This window comes from Mycteria americana, chromosome 1, assembly GCF_035582795.1.
Source record: "Mycteria americana isolate JAX WOST 10 ecotype Jacksonville Zoo and Gardens chromosome 1, USCA_MyAme_1.0, whole genome shotgun sequence".
NCBI classification, from domain to species: Eukaryota; Metazoa; Chordata; class Aves; order Ciconiiformes; family Ciconiidae; genus Mycteria; species Mycteria americana.
The window spans coordinates 220,353,150-220,371,414 of record NC_134365.1 but is presented as its reverse complement, the minus strand read 5'-3'; the positions used below and the strand labels follow the sequence as shown (position 1 = coordinate 220,371,414).

Genomic DNA, 18,265 nt, shown 5'->3' with positions numbered 1-18,265 from the left:
CTCTAGAACAGCACAGCGTTGAGTTGTGTTCACCCCATAATTCAGCAGGGAATAGCTGTGGCAGGCAAATGCCCATTAGCTCTGCGCGTGGCTAGTTTTGGCAGAGGATCGCTTTCTAGTGACAGCCAGGATACCTTCTCTAAAGAAACTTTTCAAAAAGTGTGGATTTGTTGGTTGAAGCATTTCTTTGGTTTACAAATGGTGTCACACTAAGAGGTGTCTTCCAGCATATGTGCAATCAGCCTAGAGTGTAGAAATGGGTGAGAAATCTCATCGCTTCTAATATAGCAAGTTTGACTAAATTGAAATAGTCCCTGTAGGAGGGGGTAGGTGGGAGTGTGTATGTAGATGAACTTCATAATATCTCCTACAGATCTTACAGGAAATAAAATAATCTTCCTGAGCCTCCCTGCTTTCCTGTGCCACCGGTGCCAGGTGGTAAATAATGCTGTGACCTTCGTTGCGGCAGAAGAGGCTGGCACAGACTTCAGTTAAGCAAAACTAATCCCCGAATTGGAAAATCTCTTCTGTGCTCTGTGAGGTGAAGTTCAGGGCTATTTTTAACACGTTGGATTAAAGCGTGCAGCACAAGAGCAGGTAAAATGCACAAGCCAACTTCACAGTTGAATCACAAACTGGCTCTTTCTGTGGCAATTTTTTTTTTTTTTTCCATCATCCCTTACTTTGGAGTTGGTTATGCTCCCACCTGACATAGGGTGGGCATTGGGGATGCACAATAGTGGTGGAGAATGTGGACAAAACCCTGATTTTTTTTTTTTTGTTGTTGTTTGGTTTGGGGTTTGTTTAATGATTCTGTGATTTAAAATAATTTAAAAATCACTGACAAACTATAACTTGGTAACATGTCTCGGCCTTCATTTGTTTCCTTTTGGGGGTCTTTTGATTATGTCTGTAGATGCTCTTGCAGTAAGAAACCTTATTACCATCGCTAGCAGTGGCCGCACAATAGACCTGAGATCACAAGCACAGTGGTACGTGTAAGATGCCTGTTTTTGAAAGTGCTTCTGCAGTGCAAAATCTTCAACCTGTGCCTGACCCTTTTAAATATTCTCACTTCAAAGTCACTTCTCTTATTTTAATTGATACTCTCTCCATCCTTCTTTGGGCTGTGGCCATCTCAGTGGGTGTGCTCTGCGAAGACCTAGCCCAGGTGCCAGTTGGCTTTTTTTGAGCTTAAGCAAGCACATGGTACATGTGCTGGAGCAAAAAAGAGACTCTTTATTTATTGCTTTCCTTTAAAATTAAATGTTGGTATAATGAGGTTAATACTGGTTTGTGCCATTCGGCAAGACACTATGGCTACATCTGCATTAGCAAGTAGTGTGGCCCAAGAGATGATGTTTGTGGAAAGAGACAGTTAGTGCTGAGATCCTGATATTCATGGTCCAAGCATTTTGGAGGTGGTGGTGTGGTCACTTAGGACTAGCTCTAATCTGGTCCTATGGACTGAGTGACCATTGGTGGTTGAGGTGCATTGGGTTGACTCCTGGAGCACATCTTCTGGTTTAGCTTCACCCGAAGCCTTTAGTGATGTGAACCAGAACACAGAAAGCAGGACAAGAGGGTGAGCTACTTCCAAAATGCATCCTGATAGGAATGAAGGTGCTAATACAGATGTGGTTGGTCGAGTTCATTTGCAGGACAACACCGAGTGCTGTGTGAGCTGTGTGTGTTTAAGCTTAGTGCGAGTAATTGGTGACTAGTGAGCATGTCCATCTTATTCCTGTGAGAAGAGGGAGAAACCGAAAGGGAAGGGTGGCGAAGGGAAGGTTTTCTAGAACAACTGCCAAAAATGTCAGTGCTGACATTCTTATAAAATCTCATGGAGCTGAAAATGTGGACATTTTTTCAAGCGCCTTCAGACTTTCTAGTGGTTCTGCCTGAGTTTCTGTAGGTGAAGTGGCACCATTTCCTCCACCTACTTGTGGCTGTGATTGAGTGATCGGGATGACGTGATTTTAAGTATTTTTGGCAGTAGAGGCTTGAAGCTGTTGCATGTTGCAGATTTCACCTTGCTTTAAAGCATGTGGAAGCTTGCAAAGTAAGGGCCTCTAAAGCTCTTCTGATGAGGGGCTATTGGAGGGAGGTTGTACAGGACCCAGGCTAAATTCAATATATTGTGCACGTAGGTCAGATTCACATAGGTTCAGATTCTGGTTCAGTTTGTGCTGAATAGCATCAGTGGTGCTGGGAAGATGTTCCCCGTTCTTCTGAAAGCCCACCCAGAACTGTGCTTGAACTCGCTGAAGTATGTCAACCTTGAAGCATTTGACTGGGTTTTCACAAAATCAGCCAGGCAAATATATCTGGCAAGTGCACCATCAAGGACAGACCAAAAATAGCTTTCAGAGAGCTTGACACAAGCTATGCTACTTGCATGTAAATGAGGGGAGGGGAAATATATATATTAAAAAAAAAAAAAAAGCCCAAACGTGTTCTGAAATGTTTTCCTTGGCTTGTTTATCAAATTGGTGTCATCCAGTGCATGAATACTGGCCAAGCTTATCCCATAATGACCTTTAAAGAGCTGGAGAATTTTTTTTTTTTTGGTAGCAGTGTTATTCCTCAGGACTTGAGATACTTTAAACCTCACTTGCCTTGCAAAAACCTGTCCAGTTAACTGATTCAGCAGTGTTGCTGATAGGTGCAAGGAGGTGTTGGACTCAAATGGAGAGGAAAGAAACAGTAAACAATAGGGAAAGTGAGGTTTGAAAGTTTGGAGATCTGCGGACTGGAAGGCATCCAGGAGAAAATACTCATAGTTTGCCGAAAGGGTTAGCAATTGCTTTCTCCTAGGGAGTTTTGGTGGGATGGAGTGAAGGTGTGAGCGGGTTTTGGTTTGGGAGTTTATATAATCCAGAGGTCGAATGGGTGGGTTTTAATCTGAAACTTCTTAGTTGGAAAGGGTTGGCTTGGCTGTGCAGCGGTGGTCGGTGTGGAGGAGGCTCATCGTGGAGAGATGTTGCAGCCTTGCTGCTGCTGTTGGGACTGGGGAAGGCTGGCGTTGGCTATGGAGTTCACGTAGATGCTATGGCTGGCATCCTGCTACCAAAGGTGGGGTGTTTTGTGGGGGGAAAACCCCCCTTCCAGCATCCGGGAGCTCACCTGCGTATATAGGTGCGGATCTGTGCTTGAGTTGGGGACATGATAGTCTTTAAGCTCATGGCAGAGCGATTTGGCCGTGGGGTTTTGAATGTACTCAGCAGGTGTGCTGTAGGAAGTCCCTTTGTACCACCTCCTCGTTCCTTTTGCCCCATTTATCTGGACCACAAAGCCCTGCATGAGAATTAGGAATTAGGCACCTGGTGCGACTGAAGTTTGATTGAAGTTGGATAACGAACTTGAGCTGAGTTGAAGAAAAGTTTTAACCATAACCCCTGGCCAAGAATTGGGAATTTCTAGCAGAAAACATCATTTTTGGCGCAGCAAAAATTAAATAATTCCAACCTTTTTTTTATTGCTTTCTTTTTCTTTTGGCGCTTTTTATGAGATGGAGCATACAAGGAAGAGCTGTATCACAAGATTGGTATCCAGGGTGATGCATGATGAAACATAGTCAATACACAGTTAAGTAAATAGCTTCAGCCCTTAAGATGGAAAGGGAAAGCAAAGAATAGTAGTGTTTCTTATATCACCAAAACAGTGTTTATATTGGTTACATTGTTTTGCATAATTGAAAAGCCATGAGACAGTTCACTAGAGAAAAGGGCATTTTCAAAAGAGATTAATGGTGTGCTCAGGGTCTAGAAGGAAATTATAGCAGTAGAGTTGCTCATACACTTTTTCAATTTTCATCCCTTCTTGCTCATTCTGGGAAGAGAGGATTCGTTTGAATATTTTCCATAATGAATTTATTTGTGTTTTGTTCTGAACAGGCTGGATGCTAGTTGGAATGGAAACACACGTGGGCTTATTTAATGCCTGCAGAGTAAAACCAACAAGGAGCACATGGAAATGGTGCTGGTTAGGGACAGTTTTCTTGTAACACTGTTCTCTTCATGGATGTCCTTGTGGTTTAGGATTTTACCCATGCTATTGGAGTGGGGCACTGAACAGATGTTTTAGGGATTTTTTTTTTTTTTTTGGGGGGGGGCGGACAGTGGGTGGAGTATTGAAACATTAATCAAAACTGAATGTTGGTGCAAAGATCTTTCATCCGGTGCTGGTGTGGTCTCTCCTCCTGCTGTATTATTTGCAAAACACTTACATATGTGGTGGTGGTGGGAATAAATGTTGCGGATGGGTGGTTTGGCTCTGCAGGATCTGAGTGCTCTGGGGGAAGGAGTAAAGGTTCATGTCGGTGTAGTAGTAGCATCCCTAACCGGCTGCGTAGTCTTTGCCATGTGATAACTACTCAGCCATTTAGGCCGAACCCATGAGAGAGTAAGATGCCAAGTTGCATCTCTCACATGTGAATGGAAAAGTTAACTAAACAATTGCCTCGAAAAACAAAAGCAAACAAAAAACCCCCAAACCACCAAACAAACAAAAAAACCCCAAAAAACCAGCTCTGTATCCAGAAATGCTCCCTCATTCCACATGCCCTGAGAGCTGGAGAAATGCTGTCCCAGCCATACATAAGATGGTTCTACTAAATGACCTCTCCGCCCAGAGCTGGGGACCAGGGTTTTATCTCCACCTTCCTCAGAGGAGAAAGGTCTGAAATCTGCCCTTGGCAATGTCTAGTTACTCCATCCAATCTCAACAGCTTCTAGGTGAGATGTGGGACAGGATGGGGCGCTGGCCCTGAAACGGGATAGTGTTAACGCTGACTTCTCTTTCCATCTGCAGTGGGAGCGCCTCTGGTTCCTCATCCTCACCTCGTCCTTCTTCCTGACCCTGGTCTGGTTTTACTTCTGGTGGGAAGTTCACAATGACTACAATGAAATCAACTGGTGAGTCGGGTTTCCACATTGTAGAGGGGCAAACCCTTAACAAGTTTGGCTGCCATCATATGCCTCTACGAGCTGTTTGACACTGGGTTGGATGCATTTGGGTCCTTCAGATGGACTTGTTAATGACAGTAAAGGGAAAGCGAGGTGGGAAGTGAGACTGAAGGAGAGCTGCTTCTGCCTGTCTTCACTGATAGATGTAACGTGCCCTCACGTCTCCATTGCGAGGCTGTAACGGAATTTGGGGTAGGTGTGCTCCCTGGTGAACAGCATGCGCAAACAAAGATGGTGCTGAAATCGCGTAGAAGCTTTTTGGTTGGTTTTTTTTGTTTGTTTGTTTGTTTCTATGGTTGGCTGGTTTTGGAAGTGGCTGAGCAATTTGGCTGCAACTTTCCACAAAATATAAATGACAAAAATTCAGCCTGAAGCAGACATGGGTGTGGAAAATTTTGCAAAGTTGGAGGCAGCTGAAAACAAGCTTTCCAGTGGGATGTGCTGGGGAGTTTAGGGTGTTGCCAGCTCCCCCCAGTGCTGGAAATTATTCTCCCTGTTACTATCCCAGCAGCATCTTAAAACATTTTGACAGTACCTTGGGCTCTCTTCTAACCAAACTGATTTGACATCAACTTCTTGTCAAATATAATACGTAAACTGTATTTTAAAATGCAGTGGGTAGCTGATCCCTTAAATAAATCACCTGCTTTAGATGCTGAAATTGTGTGAGGGAGAGTGTTTACTAACTTAATGACATGAGCTGTCTCCTCCCAGGAGTGTGGTTTTTCTCTTTGCTCAGACCCGCACTCTGAGAACGGAAACCATCACCATTGCTCTTGATTATTTATAATACTAGCATGAAAAAAAATGCCCCCTTTTTTTTTTTTTTAAAAGGGCATTTTGGAACTCCTCTTTCTTTCAGCTTATACCTTCAGTAAGGGATGTGAATGCTTCTAGTCTGCTCCACTGCAAAGCCAAATCTGTCTTAGTTCAAAGTTGAGAAAGGGCTAAAAAAAAAAAAAAAATCATGCCGAGATGAAGCAAAGCCCTGGGAATGCTGTCAGCGGGCATTGCAGCCCTGGCGCTGCAAATGTTTTTGCAAATGTTTTTGCAAATGATCATGCAGGAATGGGAGGAGATGTGCAGGTCTGCTCTGGATACAAGAGGTATTTGGGCTTTAAAATGCCCACACACGTCACCTGCAGACCAAAGCCTCTTCCCCTGCCATGCAACCCAGTGTGCACAGGGTGCTAGAAGCACTTCTGGATTGATCGCACTGGAAAAGCAAGCCCTCTTGTGCACAACAGTCATGGAAGAGGCTCTCTGGATGCAAAATAGCAGGGCTACATCTGTTCAAGCGCTGCCATTCAGCGCTGAAAATGGGTCAGCGCTGCGTACGTGCTGTTAACCCCAATTAGATCCCTGCTCCGCACACTGGCACCAGAGGTTGAGGTGAACAGCAGGGTTTCTGAAAAACAGCCTGAAATACTGCGGAAAGGGCTGGGAGGGAGGATGATAATGTGGAGCAAGTTTTTAATTGCAGCCCCGCCGGCTCCAAGCAGAGAGGAAACAATTTCCACTGGGTCCGTTCAGGCTGAGCCTGGCCCTCTTTCCTCCCAGCATAGATGTGGGCTCCATTAAAACAGAACAGTTTTCATCAGATGGGGTGTAAAGGAGATGAAAGTGTCATTTTGGACCCGACAGAGCTGTGAGCCTGTTGCTGATGAGATACAGTGGGGTTCTGGCTCTTAGAAACCCCATCTTTGCTGTTCCTCAGTGGCTATCACTTCTGGGCCGTATTTGTGGACAGTGGTTCTTTGATACTTGTTTCTATTGCCTTCCTCTCTGGTCCACTGATTTATTTGCCAGCCATGACCTCTCTCAGCCTAGAGGAAGGGCTTTTTGGGGCAAACACCATCTCTGTACAGGACCTAGCACACCAAGCTACTGTCAGGGGCTCCCTGGAGGCACTGGGATAGAGAGTTGCTGTTGCATTGGTGTGATGAGCTGCTGAGCTTGTTCCTGCTCTCCAAAGCTCATCCTTGTGAGCTCTCCTTCCTCACTTCACGTGCAGGCAACTACAATGAACTTCTTCAGCCTGTCCCACCACAGCAGGTAAAGAAAGACTGGAGTCATCTGTCCAACCAGCCCCTCAAAGGAGGACTATTGCTAGCAGTAGACCAGGTTGACTGAGGTCTTGAAACCCCAAGGCTGAAGACTTCCCCCCTCTCTGGGACTTGTTCCAGCACTGCACTACCTTCTGTGAGGAGAAGATTTTCTAGTCCAAACCTCTAAGGGCCATTTCCCCTTGTGACAGTGTCTGTGACTCTTGAAGCGCTGGGTTTCATCATCTTCATAACTGTCTGTCAGACAGCATAGGCAGCAACCAGATCATCTCCTAGCCTCTTCTCTGCGAGACTAAACAAGCCCAGCTTCCTCAGGCTTTGCTAGTAAGCTATGTTCCCTGGGTGCCTCACCGTCTTGGTTTGGTAGTTGTGCATTGGACCCCCTACACATCCTCCTTGAACCGAGAAGCCCAAACCAGGGTATGGTGACGCTGGTGCCACCTCACCAGCACTGAGTGGAAGGGAGAGCAACTTCCCTTCGTCCGTGGGTGACACGTCTCTTAATGCCACCCAGTATGTGGTTTGACTTATTCACAGTGGAGGTACCATATTGGCTCATTCAACCTCATGTCCTCCATAACCGCAGGTCCTTCTCAGCAGGGTTATTAGCACGCTAATGTAAAACCTCATTATTCTGATTGGAACTACAATGCGCTGCAATACCTGTCTTCTGTGTTCTTTTGGTTAAAATGGTACTTGAAACTTGAATTCATTAGGATGTTCTTTGTTTCTTAACCCAGATGTGCAGAGCATTGCTGAATGCTGCTGAGCAGCTGCCAGAGGTGACTTAAGAGGTAGCAGAAACCTACAGATGAGCATAGCAAACCCTGCCTGCGGTTCAGGCAGCATGTTTGTGGTCCAGCAGTGGATGCACCTATCTATGTAAAACCAAACTGACCTAACTAAATTGTGGCAGTGATAGGGTTTACCTACATAAATGCAGGTATTTGGCCTTTAAACTTGTAAAGACTTAAGGGACTATTCTGGGATTAAAATGGGCTTTAGAAAGACCAGGCAAAATTATAGCCCAGAATGTATTGCTTGCAGGCCTTTAACTTTTTTCTGCGAGGCTGAGTATGCAATGAGGTTCTTGTAAATGAAAGGGCTTTGTGACTCTTAAATTTAAGTAAATATTTTTTTTTTTCATTTATTGCTTTGGGCATTTCACTCTTTGGTGTCTACGCTTAATTGCATTATACTTCAGATCTCCAGTGTGCAAGCTATGTACTGCAACAGAAAGCTCAACACCGATTAATGAAGGATGTGAGAGAGGCTGTAATCTGTGAACCTGGCTGTGTTCTCTCTGGAGCAGGACTATAAATGCAAGTTTGTGTAGCAAATTTTTTCTTCCTTAGTTGTGGAGAAAGCTCATCATAATTACCATGGAAACAGGATTTAAAAACAGTCGTTTGCACATCAAGTGAAGACCTGACACTTTGAGGGACACTTGAGGGGATATCAGAGCAAAAACTTAACTGTACTGAAGCTGAGCTAAGGAAGCTCTTGGTGGTGCCATGAGCAAAGACTTCAGAGGAGCCCTCTTTTCTTTCTCTCTCTCTCTTTTTTTTTTTTTTTTTTTTTTTTTTTTTTTTTTTTTTTTTTACTAACAGCATGTCCGATTCCCTCCATATCCCTTTTTTTATGGCTCTTTGAATCCCTGAGCAGAACCTGGACATGATTCGTATTTGTTGAGCCCAAGGACTTGCTCTCCAGATCCTACGTGGGAGCTTTACTCCTGGACAGAAGGGATGGGGCAGTTGTCAGGCCAGAGTTTGGCTGATGAATGATGCTGGATTTGAGTGGTGGGGAGGAGGTTGAGTCTTTGACCTGCTTGCATGTGGCATTTGTGTCCGTTTTAACCAAAAAAAGCAATGAAAAACCCTGGGTCCTGGCCTTGGTCAGTTTATTGAATGAGCCGATGAGTAGGGCTGAGGAAGAAGGCTAGTGGAACCATTTGATCTGAGCCCCTCGTTGTCAGATGTTGGAGAAGCCCAATGTCTACTGTGTTATGAGATCCTTTAATACAGTGAGGTCTGTCTCAACTCAGCCTTCTGGAGTCTCTGCTCAGGTGTGTTCAGAATCTGGTTCCTCCTTTTCAGCAGGACTCCATCCTGAGATTGGTAAATCAGGATGGGCTTCATGCAGTCCTTGTGTTCAGAGGCACACAGAAGATCACAGCAGCCAGGCACTGCTCCAGGGCTTGTGTTTCTGCTGGCCGTGTGTGAGCAGTCCTGCTGCATCATCCACCCCATAACCATCTTGTCCTTGCTGTACCAGAGGGTTTGCATGGACAGTGACAGGCACTGTGGCTACTCCAACCCCCACGACAAGCATTGACAAAGCAATTGGAAAAGGGGCACAAGTCCTCAGCCTCTGGAGGTGACCCCTGTGTGAAGGAAAGGTATCCCTTCAAGGAAGATGTTATATGCCACAACTGATATCGCTAACGCGTTCTTCTCAACCCCTTTGGCAGCAGAGTGCAGGCCACAGTTTGCTTTCACTTGGAGGGGTGTCCAGTACACCTGGAATCGACTGCCCCAGGGGTGGAAACACAGCCCTACCATTTGCCATGGACTGATCCAGACTGCACTGGAACAGGGTGAAGCTCCAGAACATCTGCAATACATTGATGACATCATTGTGTCGGCCAACACAGCAGAAGTAGTTTTTGAGAAAGGGAAGAAAATAGACCAAACCCTTTTGAAAGCCAGTTTTGCCATAAAACAAAGTGAGGTCAAGGGACCTGCACAGGAGATCCAGTTTTTAGGAATAAAAAGGCAAGATGGACATCATCAGATCCCAATGGATGTGATCAACAAAATAACAGCTATGTCCTCCACCAACTAGCAAAAAGGAAACACAAGCTTTCTTAGGTGTTGTGGATTTTTGGATATTCCAAATTACAGTCTGATCATAAGCCAAATTACAGTCTGATCGTAATGCTTTTGTGCTGCTAAGCCTTGATGAGATGACAGCTCTTCTGCATGTGTGCAGTGAAACTGTGGGAAATTCACTGGTGAGTGATGTCCTAGAGGAACCAAACCTGGTTTGGAGATATATGCTTTGGAGATATACCTGTAGGATGTCATCTGTACCTCAGTATTGCTCTAAACTTGCTTCAGTCCCTGCTCTGATCCTCCAGCGCATCAGGACGTTGCTGCTGCCTCTTGCCAAGGTTGGATCACAAAGCCATTGAATGGCCCCTCTCTTACTTAGAGTTTTAAGGTAAATGGAAGGACCAGGACAAGGGAACCCACTCAGCCAAAAAAACCCCACAGGCATCCTTCAGGCTAGGCAGACCAACCCTTCAGTCAGTTGAAGATGAGAAGATCAGAAGGATGCAGTTCCTCTAGCTAGCCCCATTTTGGGAAGTCCTGAGTCCAACTCCTGACAGTCTCCCCTCTTGCAGGATTGGACCTTTTCTACAGTCCATTGGAATAAGAGACCATCTCAGACAGGTACAGGAGAGCCAATTTCTTCCATCGGCTCGTCCCTCTGCAAAGAGTTTGCGTCTTGAGTATATAGCATAGCTGTGCACAGCAACATGCATTTTCTTCCCCTGTGCTTGATACTATCTCTATATTGTATTTATAAGTCTATGAGAACATGGGACAGCGTTGGATCTATTCTTTAGGCAACCACCACCACATGTGGGGATACTTTTCCCTTGTTCGTAGGGAATATTCTTCTGAAAACTCAAGTTCTGGTTCTGTATGATTTTTTTTTTTCCCCCCAAAGTAACGTTGTTGCTGCGTTTGACACAATTGTCTGATTGCTCTTTGCAGAGTTAATTTCCCATGAGGACTGAAAGCACGAACACTGGATTTTGTTTGAGTGGCTTGTTCTTTTTGCTGCGTATCTCTCATCTGTATGGTGGAAACCGAAAGGTCCATTTTCTAAAGTTTTGTCTAATCCTAGTGAACTTGCTGTGGTGCTGAATCTGTTCTTAATCTGTCCTTCACTCTTATCTTTCAGGTTTTTATATAACCGAATGGGATATTGGAGTGACTGGTCCATTCCGATACTTGTAACAACTGCTGCCGGCTTTACGTACATTACAGTGTTACTGGTGAGTAGAATAAAATGCCATTTCCTAAAGGTTTGTGCATTTGTTTGAAAAAGGGTATGAACTTCTCAGTCCACCTATGACTTGAGCAATTTTCCTTTCAGAAGTGATTTCCCTCTCCTCTCTCTCTTTGCCTTAAGTTACCTAAAATAAATGGAAAGTGAAAAATGCATGGTCTTTGACCTCAGATGATCAAGAGCAAAGACAGAGACCCTGATACTGGTGGTGCAGCTGGCCTGAGGAGAAATACAGCTTTTGTCTCCCTTAGTATAGCCCCAACCCCACCTTGGTGTATCTGCCAATCACAAGTACAAGTTGTTTCCCCTCATCCCGGGGTGCTGGGACCTTCAAGGTGGTGTCCGTTGAGGTAGTATGCTGGTACCTGGCCCCATGTAGTCAGTGCTTCCTGAGGTCCCAGGAGCTATGCACCCATGGACCAGACTCTCCAACTCCCTGCCTCTTGGATGCTGGTCTTTCCCTCCACATCCTTGGCTTTGGAGAGGATCTGTCTGTACAGATAAGCTAGGTGTTGTCTGCTGGACCCATCCCCACCCGAGCCCTGCTTTCTGCCCTGGCCCGTTGGGTTATCTTTTGGGGTGGTGGTGTGTTCCTGCATGTGCAAACGCTTGATGGTTGTGATGTGCCATTGCCTGACTCCTGATTTCTTCCTCCCAGATACTAGCACTATGTCACATAGCTGTGGGACAGCAAATGAACCTGCACTGGCTTCACAAGGTAAATGGCTCTTCTCAGCTTGGAAAGGAGCCTGTCTTATCTCAATAAGACAGGAGTCTTGAGCGGGTGGTGTATGTGGTACTTGCTTTCATGGTGGTTTTGGGAGGAGCATAAACTTTAGACGTCTGTGGTGCATGTGTCCTCATCTCAGAGGACTGAGCAAATTGCACAGTAGGAGCAGTCAAAGCCTGGGGAAAATAACTTTGCTCCGTGGTTGGTGAAACGCTTTGGAGTACCTGCTGACAGGGGACCCACTTCTGGAGATTAAGAAACACCATGTCATTAGAGCAGCTTGACTTTGGTCTCAGCTCAGTGTGGTACTCCGTTATGAACCTCTCTGGTCCTCCTTTCTGTGCTGAACCCAGCCCTGGAGGAGAGGCCAAGCAGATGTGAAGCTTTTCAGGATGCGCTTGGAGGAACTGACTGTGGAAAAGCCTGGGGAGAAGATGTAGGTGTTAAAACTGGGGGTGCGCAATGTTCAGGTCGTGGTTTGCTGGAATCCAAGGAGGTCCTGATTTGTATGTAAAGCAGTTTGAAAAAAAATTTGCTGTGAAACGTAAGAGAAGATGCAGATCTGGTGTTTGGAGCACAGAAGGGGAGAGGAAGGGTATGTAGCAAGCTGCAGGGAGAGACAGTGCCAAAGAAAATGGCTTGGCAGGATTCAGTTGTAACTGGCAATCTGCTAATAGGCAATTAAGGGACCAGTCCTGAATCTGCCAATACACAGCTCCTCCTGACATTGGTTGCTCTGCACGTGACAAGATCTTGCAGGATCAGAGCCTGAACAGATGTACCACCCCCCAGGACAGGGAGAGCACAGACCTCCCCACCCTCTTTTTTTTTTTTTTTTTCCTACAAACTATGGAAATTATGCTTCCTCGGGAGGAGGGGATGCAATACAAAGAGGGGGTGGGGGCCGTCTGACTGCTGCTGGAAAATAAATTGTTGATTCTTGAGTCTAACATATGTTTCTTCATGGGGGAAGTGGTATTTTTCAGACACGCTCCAGGTGGCTAGTGGGTTTGGATGAGTAAGTCCAGAAGAGGAATGTGTTGGTGGAGATCAGTTAGTTCTTGCCTACAGAAACCCACCCTTCCTTCCCTTCTTCCAAAAAAGTCCACCTTTCATCACAACTCAGATGTGTAGCTCTGTCTCTCTCTTCCCTTCCCCACACCTCCCTCAGCTTTCTAAGGAGGTTTAGGTAAGAGATTGGATTAAGTTTAATATTCTTCTCTGCAACTGTGCTGAATTACCTTCAAATATAGATTAAAGCACGTGGGAGAGGCTGGTATGTGCAAATAGCACAATTCCTTCCAATTTTCTCCTGTAATCCTGCAAAAAAAGCTGAGGATCGTAAGCCAAGTTGGAGATGCATGGGGGAGGGTAAGAAGCAATAAATTGGCGCTCACGAGAGGAGGAAATGATGAAATGGAGATACGCTTCTGTTCTGACGCCTCTGTGCTGCACAGGGCAGCAACACCACGTGAATTAGGGCTGTACAGAAGAAATCTAGTTGACAGTCTTCTGTTGCTGCTGAGTTGGAGTTCAGCTTTGGGGGATATAAAATGGATGAAAAGTAGATGCAATCCAGGTTGTGTGCTGGTGTTACACTCTGGCAGGCAGCCCAGAGGTCTGACTACAGGATGGGGGAGCAGAATGACTACTGCATGCAAGGCCCCATGGCGAAGTGCAATTGTCCACGTGCATTGCTTTGTGCTTTATTAATTCAGAGTCCTTAATAAGGAAATATCTTGAAATAGGGTGTCTTGCCGTTGTAGGTAGCTGGGAGGTGTCCCAAGTTGCTGGGAGGTGTCCCAAGTTGCTGGGAGGTATCTTTTAAATAGGCAAGTGAATCCCATCCTTCCTTGGATGTGCAGACGTGGGTTGGTTAGGGTTAGCAGGTGGTTTGAATGCAGCCTCTTGGCTCAGGGATCCTCTTCAACCTGGGGCAGCTGGATCTCTTGGCCCCTTCTGCTGCCCCATGTGCTTTGTTCATGTTCCCCGAAAGCTGGAGGCTCAGGGTAAGCCACTGCTGTTGTATGGACACCTCTTGTGCTGTCGGCAGGTCTGTCTGTGGACATCTAGGAGAGGAACAGCAGGTGGGAACCAAGGGCTAAACTAGAATGAAAAATCATGTCCTTGGGTACAAAAGTGATTTCTGTAAATGTCGGGGTTTTTTATTTGTTTGTCTAAGGTATTAAGTAAATCTGAAATCAGTCTAGAGATGTCCTGTGCATCCTAGATGATTAGTTCACTGTTACATATCAGTTGGACTTTTCTGCCCAAGTCTCCCACACAGATTTCAGATCTAGACAGTACATGAGATCAAGACACAGAGAAGCAGCATCCTTTTAATCCAGCAGGCATGCGATACAACAGAGACTGAGATACCAGATGGAGAGGCGGAAGATGGTGAACTATTTTTTGACAGTCTGCCTAGATTTTAGGTCTTTACAGCTGGAGTTATTTCTATGGCAGTTTTTGATGGTTTGAACTTTTTACCTTCAAAACGGAGGTGACATTTTCTTTCTGACTGCTCCGCTCAGACTTCTGAGTGCTTCCACATGGAGGGAGAGGGAGGCTGGGGGAAGTGGCTGATGGACTGGGTCTTGTTCTGCCATCTCAGTTCAGCCACTGTCACCCAGAGCCTCTTCTCAAGCTGCAATATCTGTTATAACTGCTCTTTCAACATGGCTTGGATGCTGACTGCACAGTTGTTGCCATTTCAGACCCAAAGTGAAGTCACATCCATGCACAAAGTTGTGCTGAACCATCTCAGAGACGATCGCTTAGTGATGGGGATGCACAGCCTTGCTTGCACACAATGTTCACGCTTTACTGAGAAGTGCCGTGTTTTGTTGTCTGTTGGGTGTGTTCAAGTTTTATCCCTGAACAGAAGTGTTGGAGAGTCAAGTTGAGCGAAGTCCACCAACCTCCCATAGCGCTGGGTGCATCACGGGCTGTTGCAGCAGGGCCAGGAAAATCTGGGATCATCTCCTGAAGTTGCCTGGCAGAACCCAATCTGTATTTAAGCTGTTTCTGATCCAGTTTGTCGGCCGGGCAAATCACCTGATCTTCCCACGCCATTGGCCACTGTGTGAAGAAAGTGAGAGATCATCCATGAGATGTGCCCTCCTGGGACTGTTTAGCCCAGCGTTGTATCTTCAGTGGTGGAAAGGGGAGGTTATGCTTGGACAGCACACAAGCCCAACCTCTTTCCTTGTGGGTCCTAAGGCTAGTTGTTTTAGGACATTTATTACGTACAAAATTTTTCTCTCTCCGTTTCCCAATCTGTAAAACTTCTATGATAATGATAGGCTCCAATATGTAAATACTCTCATATTTGTTGCAGATTGGCCTGATGACAACCTTGATAACTACCGTGGTGACCATGTCATCGATAGCACAGCTTTGGGACGACGAATGGGAGATGGTATTTATTTCACTGCAAGTGAGTTGTCTGCAAGGATGCTTCTCTGGGTGGGGAGAGGGGCCAGTGCAGCCACATTTCATGGACTTTGTGTCTTTCTACTGTATAAAACCCTGTCTTGGTGTTTATCACTCCCAATATTGAAATCTTGGCAATGAGAAAATTTGCAGCAAAAATCCCATGGAGTCCTCAAGGCCACCACATCACTTTGTCTCCATCTCCTGGGCTCTTTCCTTTAAACTCAAACCAGGGCTTGGCTGCAGAGTTAGAGGTGGAAAATACCGAGGCTGGGTGTGACTCAGAATTGCTGGAGGGAGAGGGCAATTCCTCCACTTGGTTTGGCTAGCAGTGCTCTGGACGTTGGTGTCCAGGCCTGGAGCATCGTGCTCTTCCCAGTCCTATGGGAGGAGTACTCTGGGTTTGTTTTTACATTGCACATAAATTTATATATATCTAAAAAAGAATGCAACTTCTGTGCTCTAGTCCTGTTTTAAGAAAGACTTGTGGTATGCTGCAGGGCTATATAAGTGTTAGAGGAAAATAGTTACAAACTGTTAATTTCCTGATAGATCTGCTCTCTATTCCTTTTTTTCTTCCTCCTCAAAAAGGGGTCCAAAAAATATTTTGCCCATGAAAGGCCTGGGAGGTTTTATTGGTGATCACTGCTGTATATTTAGGAGTATGCAAATATACACAAATACAGGGGGGAAAAATAGCATTCACAAAAGTGACTAACATTTCTCAGAAATGCTTCCCCCTTTTTTTTTTTTTTTAAGATTTGTGGCAAGCAATTGGAGAGCAAAAACATGACTCAGAGGATCCATCTCAGACTTTCTCTCGTGGTGATACACCGTGGTGATACACGGCCCAGTGTGTTCATAGAATCATAGAACGGTTTGGGTTGGAAGGGACCTTTAAAGGTCACCTAGTCCAACCCCCCTGCAATGAGCAAGGGACATCTTCCACTAGAGCAGGTTGCTCAGAACCCCATCCAATCTGAGCTTGAATGTTTCCAGGGATGGGGCATCTACCACCTCTCTTGGTGACCTGGGCCAGTGTTTCACCACCCTCATTGTGAAAAATTTATTCCTTAGATCTAGTCTGAATCTCCCCTCTTTTAGTTTAAAACCATCGCCCCTTGTCCTATCTCTACAGGCCCTGCTAAAAAGTCTGTCCCCATCTTTCTTAAAAACCCTCTTTCTATATAGAAAGGCCACAATAAGGTCTTCCCAGATCCTTCTCTTCTCCAGGCTGAACAACCCCAACTCTCCCAGCCTTTCTCCACAGCAGAGGTGTTCCAGCCCTCTGACCATTTTCGTGGCCTCCTCTGGACCCGCTCCAACAGCTCCATGTCCTTCCTGTGCTGAGGGCCCCAGAGCTGGACGCAGCACTGCAGGGGGGTCTCACCAGAGCGGAGCAGAGGGGCAGAATCCCCTCCCTCGCCCTGCTGGCCACGCTGCTCTGGATGCAGCCCAGGATACGGTTGGCTTTCTGGGCTGCGAGCGCACATTGTCTGCTCATGTCCAGCTTTTCATCCACCAGTGCCCCAAGTCCTTCTCCGCAGGGCTGCTCTCCATGCCTTCATCCCCCAGCCTGTATGGATACCAGGGGTTGCCCTGACCCATGTGCAGGACCCTGCACTTGGCCTTGTTGAACCTCATGAGGTTCATGTGGGCCCAATTCTCAAGCTTGTCCAGGTCCCTCTGGATGGCATCCTGTCCCTCAGGTGTGTCAGCTGCACCACTCAGCTTGGTGTCATCTGCAACCTTGCTGAGGGTGCACTCGATCCCACTGTCTATGCCATTGATGAAGACACTAAACAGTCCTGGTCCCAGTACAGACCCCTGAGGAACACCACTCGTCACCTATCTCCATCTGGACATTGAGCCATTGACCAGTGTTCAACTGGACTACAAGAAATTTAAAACTTGGTGGCACCAGGAGTCTTACTTGAATTTGCATGGTGTCTAAGGAGGCCTTTTCCAAATATCTGTGTTATTGGGTGAGCTCTTCCCCAAGAAGGGGTTTAGAGCTTTCCTGTTTTGCCTTCATAGTGGCCTGAGTGCCAAAAGCAATGGTAGGGTTTGGAAGAAGAGTTGGCCAAAACAATGCGGGAGCCTGATGTAGGAATGGTGTGAAATCCAACTGGAAACAGAGTGGTCCGATGCACTATGGAGCCTGCAAGATCAATGAATTTGCAAGGTGCTGGGGTGTTTGTCATAATTTTTTCTCTCCTGTTCTTTTGTCTTGCAGGCCACAGCCCCTTTCTTGCACATAGGAGCACTTGCAGCGGTCACAGCCCTGTCGTGGTTGATAGCGGGGCAGTTTGCACGAACGGAGAAAGCCAGTGAGTACCACTCGTGTCCTTGTGTGGTGGTCAGGGGCTGGTGGGGTGTTGGGTCCTCCCGTTGGGAACCAGCTGGCAGGAGGCAGTGCTGGTTCCTTCCCTGGGCTCAGCAGCCTCCAGCTCAGCCATGCTGGGGAGGTAGATGCTTTTCTAGAGTAACCTGGCTGAAAGTGGAGTGGGTGGTCTGGGGATGCATCCGGATCCCACGGCTGCTGCTTTGTGGTCGGAAGCACACCAGGGTTGGAGGTGAAAGGGCTGTTTTCAATGATGCAATGAATAAAAGCATCCAGACTTCCATCCATCTGCTTTGGAAAACATAAACGCACCCTCCGCAGCTAACGTGCAATGTTCTTCCCTGGATCCTATAAGCACTTCTCCCTTCCCCCATCTCCTTGGCTCTTGTTCACCTGCATTTCTAGGTGGATCTGGCTTTTGAAAGCCTTCACGGACTTGTTGCTTGTGATGCAGTAGCACCCAGAGGGCTCAGTAGAGACCTGGTCACCTGATGGTTAGGTGCTTCCTTAAATGCACATTGAGACATGGTCAAAGGTCTAAAGGAGAGAGTGGTGAAGGACACACTGAACCCAGGTCATCTTATTGATGGTCCTGTCCACCGAAATAAGCTCTTCTGTGCATCTCCCCTGTCCCACCTCA

The 18,265-nt window shown here is 46.3% G+C and overlaps 1 protein-coding gene across 5 annotated transcripts in view; it reads left to right on the top strand.

Moving 5' to 3' along the window:
* Positions 1 to 18,265, top strand: part of GDPD5 (glycerophosphodiester phosphodiesterase domain containing 5) — a 182,569-nt gene that overhangs the window by 124,213 nt on the left and 40,091 nt on the right. For all 5 annotated transcript variants that reach the window (XM_075491316.1, XM_075491311.1, XM_075491314.1 and 2 more), the window contains 5 exons: positions 4,813 to 4,916; positions 11,009 to 11,102; positions 11,775 to 11,834; positions 15,187 to 15,285; positions 17,518 to 17,611. In XM_075491316.1, coding sequence (XP_075347431.1) covers positions 4,813 to 4,916; positions 11,009 to 11,102; positions 11,775 to 11,834; positions 15,187 to 15,285; positions 17,518 to 17,611 — 451 coding nt within the window. The remainder of the gene's footprint in view (positions 1 to 4,812; positions 4,917 to 11,008; positions 11,103 to 11,774; positions 11,835 to 15,186; positions 15,286 to 17,517; positions 17,612 to 18,265) is intronic.